The following is a 19006-nucleotide window of genomic DNA, read 5'->3' on the forward strand; positions in this document are numbered from 1 at the left end:
GGCTTATTTACCCTCACAAGCTGCAGAGTCATTGGGGCTGTATGGGTGCATTATGTTATACTGGAGAACAAAAGTGCATCATATATAAAATTACAGCAGAAGATGATCAATGTGTGAAAACACACAGCTCTGCAGTTTCCTCTGGATGTGGTTCTTTCAACAAATTATTGGATTAGTAATTTCAAGCCATGATGGAAAAATCAATCACACTTATTGTGCAACCTATATGCCATCAGCCCCTGTGCTGTGGACAGAGCGTACACTGTTGTAGTGAACTCAAGTGCTGCCCAAGCGATATACCTGCCTGCTTTTGCAGCCTGTGATTCTTCTTGAACTTGTTACAAAGCCCTGTTTAATGAAACAGAAATTCATAGTTATAGAGATTAAAACAGATCTTTGCAGAGCAAAGACTATAACCAAGTTATCTAGCCTGCTGCTGCTTCTATAAGGCCACATACAGTGCATCCCAAAACTCACACATCACTTGTTCCAGGTTTTGTCATTTTACATCCTTATCCCAAAATGGATTAAAAAATTCTACACAATACCCCATAATGACAAAGTGAAATCCTTGCAAATTTAGTTTTTTAAAAACTAGAAAATATGACATGTATTTAAGTATTCGCAACATGAAACTTAAAACTGAGGTCAGACGCTTCCTGTTTCCTTTGTTCATCTGTCAGATATTACAACAACTTGTTGTCCACCTGTGGAAAATTCAATGACTTGACACACATCTGTCTTTGTAAGGGCTCAAACAAAGCTTTCAATATGTCATTTCATATAAACAAAATTAGAAACAAAAACTGTGTCAGCTGAAATCACACAGTAGTCTGTTACTTTCTAATAATTTGTGTGGTTCATTAATTCATAATTAATTCATAATTATTTGTATAGATTGTTTCAGATAATAGATTGTGATTACGTTGACATTTTTTCAATGTCTTATCAAAGAGGCTTTTTTTTATTGAATGCTATGCGATTGTATGAAAAAGTGCACAGTAGCAGTCAGTTTTCTATACCCACACTGTGTACTAACATAATGTGAAAGTGCACAGCAAATATTAGCAGTCAGATTGCTACAGTTTGCTTGAACAGATTGCTCTAATGGCGCCATGACACAGCTGGACCACCTCTGTGCAGATAAATCACAGGTTTGGTACCAACACACTAATTGCTCTGGAACGGGTGTATGACTGAGGCCACTGCTTTACCTCCTGTTTGTTATGAAAAATCTGAAATGTGCAAATGTCTCTATCAAACAGACAACATCACAGGCACAACTGCACAAACACGGGCTATGTTTATTTCCATGATTTAGAGATATATCTATAACTCAGTGTTGCCAATATCTCCCTTTTTCATTTCATAACCAAATGATGAAAACCAAATAACACCTCAAACATCACACACACGCACAGTAGGCTGGAGATACAGTTCCTCCAGCCTATGACTATTTCCACTGTGACTTGTGGTGCTTGGTTGTGCAAAGGGGTCTAATCAATAAGCACTGCTTTCTCTTCTCAGTATGAGTCATCGATACTGCTGCCCAAAAGCCACTAAACCGCACTCTGTGTCACATCTGCGCACACTTCAAACCATAACCTTTCAGTCTGTGCCATAGCATTAGATGTGAGGGAATTGGGACTTGAGTTGGCGTATTTTGACAGTTCTGGCTGAACTATGTTACACCTCTGCACTTGCCTAAATGCATATATATATATATATATATATATATATATATATATATATATATAGATGGATATACTGTATTGTTAGTGGTATCTACTAGTTTTTACTTGGTATGCACAGGCTAAAGTAGTACAGTGCTAGATTTTGAGTCATTCTGCAACAGCATCACTTTACAGTCATGTTTAGAGATGCCTTAGCTTAACTCGTTCAAATCAGCTGACTAATGATTGCTTTGTGTGAAACCTGCAATATCTTGCATATGTTTGAGACAGCCAAGCATCACTGATTGCTGTGAAATATGATCAGCGGTTACAGAAACCACAGATACATGCTGCATATGAAGACTGAGAAAAGTATACTTTCGCAGCACTATAGTGGCTGTGAGCGCTACAGTCTGATTGATACTATAATATATTACAATGCATTTGCACTCAGTGCAGTGGCATCAATATCACAGTATGTTTTCTGACAGACTACTATCAGCACATGGTGATTACTCAGGCGGAGTCGTGTTAACATTTAAAAGTGAAAACAAAAAGGAAAAGCACTAGTGAGTGCGTCAAGAGTTTCCCACAGAGGTATTTACACGTATTTTTTATCACAGCCAAGTATCCAGTTTTTTTCATTTTCATATAACACTGAAAAGATCCAGTGTAAAAAGTACATTTCCATACAACAAAGCATTATTTTATAAATTTTAGGGAAAATTTTTTTTTTCTTCTACTTTTTATACTACTCACAAATACATTTGTAATAAATCTTTTCTTTTAAGTTCTTGTTTTCCCACTGCAGCTGCTTTTCAGAGCACCAAGAATATGGGGGAGTTGCTATGCTAAACAATGATCGAATCCTAAACTTAATCAAGCAGTTTAGTGAATCCAGGATCTATCCAAAAGGTACCATTTCCTTTTGTTCAAGAAAATGAATTCCAATTCCATTTTTCATGACTCGTGTGATTAAAAAAATCTAAAATCAACATCAGAGATGGAAACGCAAAGGTAAAGGAAACACAATATATCGGTCTGCACACAGCCCACTAAAGAAAATCAAAGAAGTCAACTTTCAGACGTGCGTCCGTGAACCTATTTATCACCACAAGTATTAGAAAAAGTAGCTAGTTTACTAACCAAGAGTGGTGGTTTGCTGTCCAAGTCAAAATGAACCTCTTGTGTAGACATACTGAGAAAAAAGGAATCTCCTCTAACAACAGAGAAGCTGTGTGTAAGCGGTATTGTGGTAATTTTATTTGTGTGTGTGCACATGAAGGTGCTTGTGCACATGAAGGCGCGTGTGCACACGTGTGTTTGTGCGCATATGTTTTCAGGATAACATCACCTCCCAAATTAGCTCTCCCACACAAAACTGCAGAGGTCATCTAACCTGGTATGGCCAATCGCCGGGTGGGTGTGTGAATGTTATGCAGCCTCCCCCCACACTGACTTTACTGCAGGCAGAGAAAACTGACAGCAGTGGTTGTTCAGCAGATTTGTAGGGATCACACCAATAACATAGAAGTAGGCGTGTCAAAGGCGAAGAAGTAAGCACAAGATAATAAGAATCTCCAGACTATTGTTCTGTCTGAAATGTCACTTTGAATTGTGGAAAATGGTTAGAAGACAGTCTGGGGTGTAATGTCTTCATGTGACACAAATATGACTTTTTCCAAACATATGGAGGCTAGCTGTGTTGGACCTTTTATTGTTTATATAAGTCTTGCTGTGCAATGAACTTAGTTTTACTTTCAATTTGGGTTTTGACTTCTGACAATTTTGAAAAAGAAGAAAAAAAGACAAACAGTTATTACAAAACTCAAAATTGAGGGCTTTCTGATTGATGTGCACAAGTCCAAAATCTCTGCAGCCTCCTAATGTGGACAATTCAGACCAGTTAGTCTTAACACCTCAGTTACATCACTGCAGTAATGTGCATCATATTTCTGTTGGCATAAAAACTAGTGACACAAGATCAGATCACTGGAATAAGCAGAATTGTCTTATGGAGCTGCTGGACATCAGAGCAGAGATGCTAAAGGATGGCCTTCATTTTTATTACCTGCTTTAAAGATTGCTTTTGAAACACAGCAATTTATTTCTGCAAGACCCTAAATGGACTGGACTGAAAGAAGTCAGAATTCTAATGCGTTTAATTAATGCTCTGGACAAGAATTTGGATGAATACAAAACCTGCAAAATGCATTGTGAAACGAATGAACTGAGTGAATGGATGATCAACAGTTGAGTGGGGCCTACTCCCACGCTTACCTGTGGTCTTTTCTGAGTACTCAGAAATTGCAAAAGCAAGATGATGACACAAAGTAGATAATCAAGGAAGAATATGGTGTCCAGCTCCTTTTTAGCAATGTCGGACATTTCTTTGTGCTCACTGAGCAGGATATTAGTGATCAGTCACATGATTAACATGGTGTCTTTCATTTCTTCACCCCTCAGATCTCAGCTGGATATTTGCATTGTACCACTATAGTTTTGCACATTTTTTCCCGTGCTTAACATTTATAAAACATCACTTATGTGTATTCTTAAAGCTCGAGATGTCACACATGCGAGAGCAATGTGTGAAAAAATGTTTTTTCTCTGCTATCTCAGCATGCTTGTGCCCTCTAGCCCACTCACACATGTACACACGCCCACATACACATCCACATGCATCCAGCCATGGCTTTTGAAGGTTTTGACGTGGGCGAAGCATCTGTGTCAACTCTTTCCTGTGGGGAGACTTTCCACTTGCTTTTATTTCCATGAGGGTTTTGCGCATGAGTCTTTGTGAACCTGACAGTTGAATTTTTTCTCTTTGTGCACGCATAGAATTTATTGTATCATGTAGCCCGTCCACTTCTGTTCACTCTATCTGTTCTTCTGGGCTTATTTAGTAATACAGAACACAGGCTGGTTCTGGGCAATCACTTTTCCTGACAATCACTGGCATAATTAGTGCATCTGTTCCTTCTCAAAATGTATGTTGGAAAGCTCTGCACATGCTCTAATCCAATCTCTCACAGGCTGCTTTTCTTTTCTGCACTTTTTGGGTGTTTTATTCCATCATCAGTTACTTGCAAGCAGTCTGCAAACTTGTTCCCTTGTTGTTTTTCTCAATTACACAGGAAGAGGTTAAGACAAGCAGATTTTTTGGGTGCGCAGGTGTACCTTGTCATCGTCATAAGATGCAATATTCTTTCTAGATTTAGTGCATATACATATACATGCTCTGTGGCAACTGTTGTGCTTGTTGTGCAGTCGTCAGATTTAAGGATAAAGCTGTGCCTCTGGAAACCAAAGTGGGTCAGAGTCACACCAAAATACTTGGCAATTGCTCAAAACTAGAATTCTGAAATGTTGACAATAAAAGAAAAGATTAGACTTGGGATTAGGTTTGAGACGCAGCAGCTCTGCTTCAGACATTTGAGGCAGTAAGCTGAGTCTATAGATAACCCCAGCGCTGCTATCACATGTGCAGTGTGTTACCATATAAGACAGCAATATGACTCACCCCACTCACTGACCTACTATGTGGGAAGTCATGATTCATGCAAGCTGCATTTAAGCAGGCAGAGTCCAAAAATATTCTAGCATGCCATCACACAAACACATACACAACTGTCACACGCACACACACTTACGCATAGCTCACTTGCTCAGTCATACTCACCTCCCACAAACATTGATAGGCTCAGATTCTGTTGGTAACACACAGTGAGAGACTTGACAAAGTTGTCAGAGCAAAGAGTGGAATAACAAGATGACTGGATGTATGCTGATGCCTTTCTGAGGTAATGCCAACTGGCACCACTTTATTGTTATGAATATTATCTGTTTTTCTGTCTTTGTGTTGAATGAAAAGATGACAGAAGAAGTAAGTAAACTCTTATGCAGGTGTTTGGTTCAGTGAAAGTTGCTGTATTTTGGTGAAATGCAGCCATAACTCTGGATAATATTCTCTGTTGCTTTACACGACTTTGTTCAGCAGATTTTTCGAGACCAATTGTAGTGGAATACAACTATAAATAGCTTCTTGATTCTTATGTGATATAAAACCAAAATGTCACAGAGTATTTGAAGAAGAGTCTAGAATATGGTTAGAAAACATGTGGCTAACACTGTTAACCATCAGTTTAGATGCCTTTATGCAGCAGACAAATGTTTCAAGCTTTCACTCATAATATTTTCTCGATGTCGGTGCACTTTCTATTTAGATGCTGACCTTCTTATCAGATTCTTCTCATTGTCTTTGATGATTTCCATTCAGCTCGGGCTCCACATTATTGGCCTTTTAAAGGTCTGTTTTTTTCAGTGATGTGGCTAAGGTCACTGTCAGGACCTTTCCAAAACTGAGAGATAAGAGTCATGGTGTTAGTGAGGCTGTTTGCAGACTGATGCAGGTTTATGGTCTGTAGTCTATAATCAGTTTCAACAGCAAGAACACTTCAAGAGGACGCAGAGCTTGGGTTGGGATGAAGAGCTGTTGAGGACGTTTAATGGAAGGATACAAAGTAGGTTCATCCTCAGCCCAGAAAATGAAATCAGTAGTCTAGCAGATGTAGTCTAGTTCAGTGACTGAGTCGTTTGGTGCCACGGCGCAAGAGTTGATGATCGGGTGTGAAATTTATGGTTTTCGGGGTATTTATCGTTAACTCGGTTTCCCTGGGTCTTTTCCTGTGTTGTAGTTGTGTGTCTTATTTTGAAAGACATATTTACGTGTTACCATAGCGACCAGAGAGCATTTAGGGCAGAGATGAGGATTTTAATCTCAATGTTGTTGGCACATTTCAGGAGGACACTGCTAATAGAGTTACACAATTACACATTATTATTATTTTTGCAAAATACCACAGTTTTTGTCTTGGTTGTATCAATTCATTTCACAAACAACTTTTTGAAACATCTGAGGTGTGAGGAAGCAGGGCAAAGTGTCTTTCTTTCTGATTACGCTTCCACATACCTCAGCATTTGTATGCATCAGCAGAATGTCTCAGACATGGATGTCTTGCATATATTATCTCAGGATCGATATCAGCAGCCTAGTGACCTTATAAAAAGCCGTTCGCTTTATCAGTACCATGGAGAATGAAAAGCCTCAGGCATGGATGTTTGTGAACTTTCTGTGGTAAGAGTGGAAAGCCCCCAAAAAACAGTTTGGCAAGAATCTCAATTCATAGTCTTAATAGAAGCAATTCACTTCTGGGATGATTTTATGTTGGTGTTCAAATGAAAAATGCAGAGGATGTTCTGTTTAAAATCATCCATCTTTCTTGAAGGTGTGAAGAAAAATTGGATTTGCATTTAAATGCTCAGTTCCTTCCTGTGTTGCAGTTTGCTTGCAAAGCTATCAACCTTGTGATTTAACAGTGTTGGCTGAATACTGAGAGTGCAATTAAAAATGTTTAGACACTACTGTGAGTACATAAGATAGCATGTTTTGTCTGTGACACTAACAGCTCAAAGACGGAATGAGTAATTATAAATTTGTATTTTTTCTTGAACTATTTCTGGAATTTAATGTGTGTGAATGTGTGTGTGAATGGGTGGATGACTGGATCTGTAAAGCGCTTTGGGGTCCTTAGGGACTAGTAAAGCGCTATACAAATACAGGCCATTTACCATTTAATGGCATTCAACGGGTTATGCAACAGGCTTATGAGCCATAGAGGTCAGAGAGTTTTATCAATTCATAGATTAGCCCTACTGAAGTTAGAACATAAGTAACACAGATCATTGTGATCAAGGGAGCATGTTGAATATGTGTTTTAACTACTACACAAATTGCAGCCTTCAAGTCCGAGTTTTTGGATGGACAAGCACATTGTGATGTCACATAGGGGGAAGCTATCTGTCAAAGCCAAAATAAATTGGCCTCATGTGGCTCATATTGGAACTATAGTCTTTACCTAATCGTTCAATCCCAGAGATTTGGAATTTGTATGAAAGAGCACGGAGTTTCCTTTCTGGTGCACTTCTTCTTATCTTATTCTTATTACTCACTTTAAATGTTTATTTCAGGCACTTCCACACAGAAGTCCAGTTGGTCAGATGCGGAGTCTTTTATTTTAGATGATCAATTGCTCTCTCTAACCTCATCATGCGTACTTTTTCATCTATTCATCCATGACCACTTATTTACTTTCATCGCAGGTACACCCTGGACATCGCAGGGCAGACCTGCAACATACTTTGTTGTAGTGAGATCCTAATTAAGCCCCTTTGCTTTCATAAAAAGATTTAAATTGGAGGAAAATCTCAGCATTTCTGTGGGTTGTGAACAGCGAGATTGTGGCTCGATTTTTTTAATACATATAAACACCATCTTTTGGGTCATATCCGATTTGGACCTTGGGACCTACTATGTCAGCCGCTTGGTTATAGAGTTCCATGCCCTGCCTGCTACCATCTTGCACCCTGTTGTTATGTGCTAGATTGTCTCAGTAGCAGCCTCAGTCCAGCTTTGTCCAGTCATTGGTACGATTTTTCAATATCAGCCACTTCATCTATCTTCTGGTCATACATGCCATGTAGGGGCCTGTCCTTCTACGATGGTTCCTCTTCTTGCTTCTATTCATCACCCGGTTTGTGCTGTGTGAAGTATTCACTAAGCACATGATTGGTTGTGGCCATCTTCCTGATGTATTCATTGATCTTTTATGTTTCATTCTGGGTAGTGGTTCTGATACTCACCAGCCCTTGGCAAGGGTCTTGGACTTGAGATGAAACCCACCAGGTGAGGAACTTTCTTGTCTTGATGTCAGTGGCTTTTACCGCCCTATTATCCCAGCAAGGTATCTGATGACTGGCAGGGCATAGGTGTTGTTCTTCCCATTCAGCATTGAATGATCAGCAAAATTGATGTATTGTTCACTCCTGGCTTGATGTCATCCATGTAGAGGAGGCAGTATCCATAGCCAGTCATGCTAATGATCTGGCCAAGGGGGTTCAGTAGGAAAAGAGCACTCCTTGATAAATCCTGCACTCGATGGTAACTTGTGCAACTGGCTTGAAGTTGGCCTCTAGGGTTGTTCTCCTTATCCCCATTTAATTCCCAATGAAGGCTCTTAGGGTTCTGTTGAGCTTGTATAGTTTGAAGTATTTCAGGATCCATGTGTGAAGTGTTGAAGTGGTTCAAGTGGTGCGCAGGTTGACCACTCTGGAGCTTGAAAGAGACTAGCCATCGGCCTTGGCCTGAAACTGAGACCCAAACCTAGCTTGTAGTGTTATCCTAGATCCACTCTAACTGCACCTGGTTGGCACTCCATTAATGTGACACCAAAACTAAAACAGATTCTAAAAGCTATATAAAATCTTATATAAAATTTTCCAATGATGATAATAGGACAAAACAGGACAAAAGGTTGGAAACGTTAAACATCTACAGTTTCAGTCAGATAGATCACGTTTGAAATATAATGTGTGTACAGCCTCCCTGCCCTTTACTTCAATTAACTATGATATAGATAGAAATTGAAGTATTTAAAAATCAGATAGATGGATGTGCTCTTCTAAGACAGTGAAACTCTATTGCTATGAGGGTAAAGAGAAGTAAACTGTTTCATTTAAGGAAGTGAAGCCTTTCTTAAAATAATAACAATAATAATCAGCATGTTGTATTCAACGACATTATATGTGGATGAGTGTTGCGAGTTCCAGGAGAACTGAATGCAATTTTAATTTGTACTTTACTCAGTATGACTATCTAATGACATAGTCATACTCTGGATTAGAAGCTTCTACTTACCTCAACATCATCATCACACTTCTTGCTGACATTTGCCACCTTGAACAGTTCCAGGGGCATCCGTCGCTTTGCCTAATTTGATAATTCCAATTAAAACTGTGTTTATCCTCAGTGTGATTACAGTCATCTGTCTCGAGTGCTCCCCACTAATTGTGTACAATGATACAGCTTTCATGTTAGCTTCCCTCTGAGTGTACTGCCTCAGTAGATAATGCTGTTAGACTGTAGTAGCAGCAGTTGAGACTAATCTTATTTATTACAAGACGCCACAGTGTGCAGACTCACATGGATTCAGACACAGTCATGTTGTTTACATCCTTGGTCACAATTTTTTATAAAAAGAAAGAAAACAACAACTCAATGCCTATTAGACATGATCTTCCTACACTAAGCTGTAGGGAAAGCCTTTCTACTATGCCTCCTTTCAGACTTGTAGCAGGTGTTAATGAACATGCCTGTGGGGCTGATTCCATATTCTTGACAATTGTTATGATAACTTTAAAGGTAAATTCCAGAGAGGTTTAATACTATAAAAATTGCCCATGCCTTCCTTGTACAGTTTTGGCACCATTACTGACTGAATTTGACATGTTTTTTATTCAATTCAATTCATTATAGTTTTATTTATATAACACCACATCACAACAACAGTCACCTTTACACAGTCACAATAGTCTTAAGCCTTTTTTGGGAAGATAAAGACTCTACAATCATACAGAGGAAACCTCAACAATCCCATTTTAGCTAGCACTTAGCGACAGTGGGAAAGAAAAACTGCCTTTTAACGGGAAGTAACCACCAGCAGAGCCAAGTTTAGGGAGGTTGCATCTGCTACAACCGTTTGGGGTTGATGGGAGAAGACGGGATAAACTGTGGAGGTGATTAAATGCAGACTGGTGTATAAACACATAGTGAGTTAAGGAACTTAACCTTAACTATGTGCTTTATCAAAAAAGGATAAAGCACATAGAGCTTATGGTTAGGGCACCCTGCCTACTTTCAAGCCTAATGTTGAAAGTAGACAGGGTGTCTATTTCCCAAATTTAAACTGGGAGCTGGTTGCACAGAAGAAGGGCCTCAAAACTCAAGGCTCAGTCTCCCTAAGAACCCTAAGAACTACTAAGAACTACAAGTAAGCCAGCAGTCTGAGAGCAAATGACTGAATTTGGGTGATGTGGTAGAATGAGGTGTTTAATTAAGATAAGATGGGGCCTGTGAGAACGTGTGCGGTTTTAGATAGAAAGAAGGCAACAAATCAGAGATGCTTGATTCCCTTGTATATATAACTAGTGATAACTAGTGATCCTGAACCATGCACTAGTTATGCCTCAATAGGCTTAGGCTTCTCACGATGCAGAGCATTTCTTCTTCACTTACTTCTTTTCACTCTCTGTCTAAATATAGTAGTGGAGCAATTAATAAACTGGCCCTTCCTCCTATAGTTTGCCTTTTGTCCCATCTCTCTCTGCTCTCTCCTCTTTTCCCTTACTCCTAACCAGTTGTAGCAGATTACTGCCCCTCCCTGATCCTGATTCTGCTTTCTCTGGAGCTGCCGTCCTGCTAAAATAGAGATCTTACAATATAAAGTCACCTAGGTGACTGTTGTGTTGTTATGAACTGGCATTATATAATGAAATGTAATTGAAATAGGACTGAATTGAATGTTTTAAAACTAGGACTTAATGGATGATATTTCCCCATCTCCTTCATGGTTTGAGACTCAGCTAAAGAGGAAAGAGGCTAGTTTCACATGAAATGCTGGAGTGCACTGATATCATAGTGTTCTCTGGAACAGTATGTTTTTTATTATAGGAAAAAACATGCATCTGCCACTAGGGCTCAGTCTAATCATAACTTAGTCCGTCTCCTTCCTTCCACCCACACTGCATGTTAGCTAGTCTGCTGAGACACTGAGAGAAAGGGGAACACTTTATAGAGCACATTATAGCACACTGTCACACATTACAATTCCACCTTCTTAAATCCCCCAAACCAAAACCTGTCATGTGATACAATCAAGCTGAAGCTGACTCACACATTCTGCTGTTTTTCCCTTTTCACTTCACTGATTTTCTATGCAAATGTGATTTTTCTCTTCAGGGGCTAAACGTTACTCAACTTAGCTGTGTTTCTCCATAACAATCATGAGACCTACTGAACAGATTACAATTGATGTGTGTGACGGAGGAAAGAATGATGCAGGAAGCCTTAAAACAGGCCTTAAAAACCTTTTGGCTGGTAGTATATTAGCAGAATAATCATTTGCTAATGTTAGAGAAGAATGCAGTAATACCAGTAATATTATAAAATAGATGTGACTGACACATTTAAGCTAAGTAGAAGGGAAGAAATCTTTTACATCCATCTGTGCATCTAATCAAACTTCTGCCACAAACTGCTATTTTGTGGTGTGTGTGTGTGTGTGTGTGTGTGTGTGTGTGTGTGTGTGCGCAGACACGTGTGTTATGCTGCATCATTGTGTTGTGTTATCATTGCATTTTCCTCCGACTGCAAGTGAATTGAATTCTAGGGTGCAAACATCACGTTCACATGGCCTTGAACCTTGCAGCTACATCTGAAAACATTATTCTTGGAAGACAGATCATGATCCTGCAAAACTAACTGAGAAGTGTTTAGTGAAAGTATCATAACTATATATCATTTGGACCAGACTAGACTGACATACTTCAACAACAAGAACAGCTGTCACATCTTACTGTGTGCTTTGACCACCCCAGTCAAATCATTATTACAACTCAGTCACAACAAAGGCCACAAACAACCTTAATGCAACAATTTCTTGCAAAGGCAGCTCACAGTTTTCACTTCCCTTATTTGTGGTGTATGCTCAGTATGCATTTGTTTGTATCAGATATTTCTAATAGACTTTAAAAAAGTATAGAATAGGTGATTGACAAGTATTTTGTCCTCAGATGTCTTGCACAAAAGACCAGAACCCCAGGCTGTGATTTCTCATTTTCAAACATGGTTTAAAGCAAAATCAGTTTCTTCATAAACCAGAGGTCAAAAACGGGTCATGCAGTTGCTAACTCATTTGTATAATTGCAATACTTCCTCCCTTTTATTTATGTCTTTATTTATGTTGTCAAATTCAACTGGCCAATTTATTGTTGGCTAGTTGGAGAAAGAAGAGGATGAAGATTGTAGTCCCAACTACATATCTGCAGAGGTATGGAGAAGACGGAAGTGAGCGGGGGTTTTGGAACAGATTGTATAGCACACTCTTGGAGAGTGAGAGGATGTTTTAGAAATGGTACTGTGTACTCGTACCAGTTTTCAAGATCCAGGGTGATATGGAGAGTTGTAGTAACTACAAAACAATACATTCATGAGCCATACCATGAAGCTGTGGGAAAGAGTTATGAAGTGAGGTGATGATATAGGCATAGGTATCGCTGTAGCTCAGGAGGTAGAGTAGGTCTCTTCTATGAATGGGTGAATGAGGCATGTTAGTAAAGTAAAGTGCTTTGAGTGCTCTACCAGAGTAGAAGCGTGCTACATTAGAACCAGTCCATTTACCATTTACCTTTATTGGTTTCAGGCCAAGAAAGAGCAAGCGATAGATATGATGGCTGCTTTGAGAATGTTAATGGAGAAAATAAATAAGGTTAGAAGGAGTTGTTTGTGGAATTCCTCTTCCAGAGAGCGTTTTCATTCAAAAAAAACTGTAAGTCAATTAGAGTTTTTGTTGGTTTATAGGTTATTTGGTATTTTATGAGTAAGTCATAAAAGTGCTTTCTTGCTAGGTCTAGTAAAATTAGCTACACCTGCCCACACCTTTCCCACTTTCCGTGAGATAACCCAAAGAATGGGAAGATCCAACAGGCTCAGAAAACTGATTTGTGATTGAAGACAAAATCATTGTGAAGGTGCTCATCAGCAGATTTTTAATGTTACAGGATGCTAGTTGTGTTTTCTCCACTAGCGCTTTTTCTCTGCCAGAAAATGTCTTCATATGTAAAACTGTAAGGCACTTAGAGTTTCCTTCTGTGTTTACATGATTATTTGGCCATTTTAACAGTAGGAGTTTGTGTGTTTTCCCATATTTTATACGTATATGTTTTAAAAAAGAAGCAAAAAGTCCACTGAGCACCCTTTTCTGTAAAAACAGCCCTGTGGCACATTATCTGTCAGTCAAAAGCATCTCAGTGTATACAGCGTCCAGCACCATGCATTACTCTTTAATTAGTACAATTCCACATAGAGGCGTAAAGGCATTTCTCTCTGTAATCAGATTTTTTAGACATTTGTCTGATAGCTTTTCACCTTTCCTGCTTTTGTGTGTGTGTGTGAAGGAAGATACCTCTAGGTCTGTCGTCACTGGGGCGAGTGACCAGAATGGAACGTTTGACATGAAAACGTTTCCACAGGGGCACGTGCTGCGTGTGCATGTTCCCAGAGTTCAACTTCTTGTGGTCTGAATAGGAAATTAGGCGGACTTACTGCCATGACAGTCAGGCACAAAACCTCAAAGGCCATGCCCATTTGATGCTATTTACTTTTACACACCTAAGAATGCAACTGCGATAGGATAGGCCAAAAGACCCATTGTGGAAGACTCTGATTCTCTCTAGCTCTCCTATAGAGCTTTCCTAGTAACTGTCTTCCCTTATAACTATTCCCGTAAATCCAAGCGTGGATTACCAACCAGGCTCAGTGGATGACTGTCCTGTCCACTTTGCCTCCAGGTTATCTTTGTGTGAATACATTAGTGGTAGTTTGATTAAAGGCAACTAAAACTGTAAGGGTCAGACAGTCAATCCTGTCTTACTGTGTATCCTTGTGTTATTGCATGAAATCAGGACTTATCTACCCAGTCTGAGCAATGAAGACTGAAAGCACTGGGAAAGAACCAGGATTTTTATTTGAACTGTGTTAAGGTTCACTGATTTGTTTGTTATAGCATTTTATACTAATTAAGAACAATATTCTGCTAATGTTTTAATTTATTTTTTCTCTCCAAGGCGTATAAATTAAGGTTTTTTAACAGGAGCACCACCAGTAGTGGTAAATAAGAACACTGGACTGGGGGACAACAGACCTGCCCCAATAATGAGTTAACCAACTTTTTTTACTGGGTCGACTTGACCTGATCATTAGCATTACACTCTCACAAGCGAAAAGGTTTGGGGTTCAAACCTCTTGGACAGCAAGGCTTTTCTGTGTGGAGCTCTTCGCTGTGACTGTGTTGGTTTTCCTCCCCCGGTTACTGTATAGAATAAAGCACTGTGTGAATGTGCCTTGTAGTTAAAAGTGTGCAGTCAGTTAAACTAGAAAAGTAGTATTTTGGTGCCAGGTTATTGTGTTAAATAATCTTTAAAAGCTGATAATAAAACTGTCCCCATTTGCCATAGGAGCAGTTTGGTCGTACAAATATTAGATGAATGTCTGTTATTCTACTTTTCTCAAGTTTTCTTGGAGTCCACCTGAAAGATGTACACTTAGTTGTGCAGTGTAATTTAAGTCAGTGTCTTCATAAAAAATAGGTGTGCATGTGGATGTCCACAAGAAGGGTAATTTCAAACACTCATAGACCTCAAAAGTAAATGCATCAAAGTGTACAGTGGGGTTTTGTTTCCTGGTTATTGACTGGATATGATTTTAATGTGACATGACAAGCAGTAATGTAGGGAATACCTGTGAATTTCAGGTGTATATGCATATTTTGTATTGAAACGTGCACAACAACAATCACTGGCTTTTAAATGTTGAACTAGGAGTGAGCACGTGAAACAGCAGTCAGTCATGAGGCTGGCTACAGCAGACCACTGGGGCTGATGTCAGCCCTGCGGTATGTGCCTGCCGGGCTTGGCTGTAAGCTGACCCCCCCTCTATTTTGCTTCTATTTCCAGGGCGTGAGCGGAATGTCCGTGGATGAGAAGTCTGAAGCCCCCATGTATGTGTATGAGTCAACAGTTCATTGTACCAATATCCTCCTCTGCCTCAACGACCAGCGGAAGCAGGATATCCTGTGTGATGTGACTGTCCTGGTGGAAGGCAAGGAATTCCGAGGACATCGGGCTGTGCTGGCTGCGTGCAGCGAGTATTTCCTCCAGGCGTTGGTGGGCCAGGCAGAGAATGGCTTGGTTGTTAGCCTTCCTGAAGAGGTAAGTGTATCTATCGTATTGTTTCCCCTGACAGGTTTTGGTTGCAAGGGTGCAAAGGGTGCTGCGTTTTAGACAATGCAACAATAAAAACTCCTTGCTGGTGCAAATACAAAAACAATAGCAATAGCTTTTGCACACTTGCAGACAATCTTTGACTATGCCTTCTATCTACTCCCACCTCAAGCTAAAACACACAGCTCTTAACAACTCATGTGTTTTTATCACGTAAAAATCAACAAGGAAGGTTGCTGGTTTAGCTCAGTGCGTTGAGCAGCTGGCCTGGGTTCAAGTCCCGTCTCTCTGTCTCCCTCTGCTTTCCTGTCATCTCTTCACTGTCTCTGTCAATAAAGCTGATAAAAGACAAAATCTTACATGAGTACTACTGTGATGATTTTCTATGGTTATTATTCAAATATGGCTTATGCCTGCACAATAGATCCAAACAAGGAACAAAATATACAACATGGCTCATTAGGAATACCACTGTGTTTCATAGAGGGAGGGGTCATTTATGGCCAGGTGTGATTCTGTTTTCGTTCAGTAAACCATTCTTTGATCTTGATGATGTTGTAGTGTGTATATAGTGGATAATTATGCTTATCTAGATCACTTAGAGCTGCTTTGGAGTTCCCTCAGAACATGAGGAGGAAGCTGAAAGCTAAATAAATATGCTAAATAAATTCAAACAGGACCCTAGGGTGGGGGCAGGTTATCTACGTGTTTAAAACATATTGTAATATGTCACAGCAGCTATGTAATACATTATATATCATTTTTTTTGTGAACACGAATCTGTCCCAGGACCTCCCCACCCTTCCACATACATACATGGAAAACATCTAAATACTTTCTGTCACTCCGATGAATACATCAGGAGCAATTGCCCAAGGACACTTTGGCATGCAGACTGGAGCACCTAATTGAACCACCTGCCTTCTGAATAGTTGATGACCTTCTCTACCTTCTGAGCCACAGCCACCCCAAAGTAAGACTCAGTATGACATATGGACGTGGCTTGCATCTGGACGTGGCTTGCAAAGTGGCTTGCAGATGTGCAAATGTGCGCTTAAGTAGCACATACTTTGTGAGAGTTGTTACCTATTGAGGAATCAGCTGATGCAGGCTTGCATCAAGATCAGATGAGCTAATCTCATCTTTGTGGCTTGGCTCAGCTGTTGTGCTCAAGAAAAATGCAACTTATTAGGGTCAGGAAACTTAAAGACACTTGAGGTCTGTGACCTTAACGTCTGAATTCAGGTCATTTCAATTGCAACACAAAGTATACGTTTGAAGTATTTGATTATCACAATGCAACATTTGCTATCGCACGTCTAGCACAGCCACGCTACAACAGCTAGCTAATCATACTGTTTCAAGATTTATCAACAAATGCAAACACAACAAGAAAGTTTACTGAACAAAAGCAAAAAACTTTAGGAAAGAAAAAAGAAAAAAAGGACTGAAGAAATATTCACATGGAAACCTGGAAAGTAAAAAAAAGGACACGACTGTATTGATGCAGATAATTACTAAAGGAAGCAAAACAAATGGTCATGCACAAAGAAAGTCACTCCAAAAATAAAACAGGAAGAATTTGACATAGGCAAACATTATTAGACCACAGAGAGAGATTCACATGAGACACAGGGTAAAACACTAGGAAACACAATGAAAATACTTCAAACCTGACTCCATGACAGAAACATGTAAAGAAGCTGCACATGTGGACAAATAGCAAAGTAAGGAATATGGAGATCTCTAGTGCAGTTCCAGGAAAAATTGATATTACTCTTTAAGATGTTGCATCTGGGTTTAAATACAGGAAAAAACAAAGCATTATTTTATGCCATTTAAAGAAGGAAGTTATTATGACAGAGCAGAGGTCTGGGGAAGGTTTCTTTTATGTTTTGAGATAAAATCAGAAGTAGTCACTTGATTTGGATTCATCTTGGTCCCTCTCTCTAGGGGCTTGGCCAGCCCTTCGGGTTTCACAGTGGTACTATCAAATATCCCAGAATTTCACCTGAAATCCATCTGCTTCTGTTTTAATAATTTATTACTTCTTGGCCACATGTACTGATTTTCTCTTCAAGTAATTTGTTTGTTTTGCTTGTTTTTTTACTGTGTTCTGTTGCTGTAGAACATAGGCAACATAGATATTACTGCGTATTTTTATTTGTTCTCAAAATAACGTCAAAAACATTATTAAACATTCGTTTAGCTTAAATCACTAGAGATTATTAGCTAATTGTAACCTTCTGCTAGGACATCGCTATTTGCCAGCCAAGGAACTGATGTACATTATTATTTTAGTTTGTTAAAAAAAATTCTCTTCCTTTTCTGATCAAATTGGGCTTCAGCATTTGTTTACAGTACAGCTCCAGATCCAGGTGACAGCAAGTCAAAATGATGTTACCTATGTCCAGCAGCAGCCTGCATTCAGCTATAAATTGATATGGATCAGTTAATGTCTTTTATTCACTGTAACATTTAACTTTTGGGTGATGCCACAAAAAACGGAGAGAGCAAAAGAAACAGGCGAGAGTGGACACGTAGTCAAAATCACCAGAAATGATAAAGCTTTGGCTTCTGTTTTACCCACAACGATTGTGCAATCCCCGCTTGCGCTTATAATAATTATTGTAAGATTATATTTTTGATATTTTCTAGTTTCTAGTTGAGTGATGAGGATGGAGAAGAAAGGACAGATTATACACGAAATAGAGAAGTCGGGTGGAAAAACAAAAGTTATTTTTCACAAAGTCGTTTTTTATGTATTTCGCAGATGCTTTGTGTGTTTTCCAGTAGCACACTTAAAACATGCCACTGGCCATTCTGAAGAGAACACATTGATATGAATGGGAGCGTTTTACAGGATTGACTGCAAACATGGCTGCCACTACATTGCTGTGATGGACTACAAATCTATTCTTCACTTGTGAAATTAGGGTACACAATGCTCTGTGCTGAGTCTGAGTTTGCATGAATTCAAAAGCGTGTTGTGCATGTTTCTCATCTTGTTGGGTTTGCCGCAAATAGTTAATTAACCTCTTTAAAGACTGCGTCTTTGCCTCGCATTTGATAACTAAAGGCTGCACCCTCGAAAGGCTGGATTAGATTTAAATGTCTGCTTATTCACTCTGAATTATTATTCTTAGACACTTAGGGATGGGTATTGATAAGATTTTCACCATTCCATTTTCGATTCTGTTTAACAATTCGATTCTTTATCGATTCTTTTTTTAAAAAAAAGGAGAGCACTAAGGTCGATTAGCTTAGAACTTTGTTTTATATCTTCTCTTTGAACAAGATAGAAATTTAGGAGCAACATGGCCTTACAAACCCAACAGTGAGATCTTAAGAGATCCACAGCCTACGGCTCTTCAATGGGGTGTCACAGGGTCCCCAGGAAAAAAATTGTTAATTTTAAAACAATAAAATAAATATTC

General features: G+C 39.2%; 1 protein-coding gene across 3 annotated transcripts in view; it reads left to right on the plus strand.

The window, feature by feature from the left end:
* Positions 1 to 19006, plus strand: part of bach2b (BACH transcriptional regulator 2b) — a 95249-nt gene that overhangs the window by 43946 nt on the left and 32297 nt on the right. For 2 of the 3 annotated variants that reach the window (XM_026142947.1, XM_026142945.1), the window contains one exon: positions 15303 to 15557. In XM_026142947.1, coding sequence (XP_025998732.1) covers positions 15315 to 15557 — 243 coding nt within the window. In that variant the 5' untranslated portion in view covers positions 15303 to 15314. Of the gene's footprint in view, positions 1 to 1778; positions 5477 to 15302; positions 15558 to 19006 lie in introns of those variants that run through there. The other variant, XM_026142946.1, reaches the window with a different exon arrangement.

This window comes from Astatotilapia calliptera, chromosome 15 (assembly GCF_900246225.1).
Source record: "Astatotilapia calliptera chromosome 15, fAstCal1.2, whole genome shotgun sequence".
NCBI classification, from domain to species: Eukaryota; Metazoa; Chordata; class Actinopteri; order Cichliformes; family Cichlidae; genus Astatotilapia; species Astatotilapia calliptera.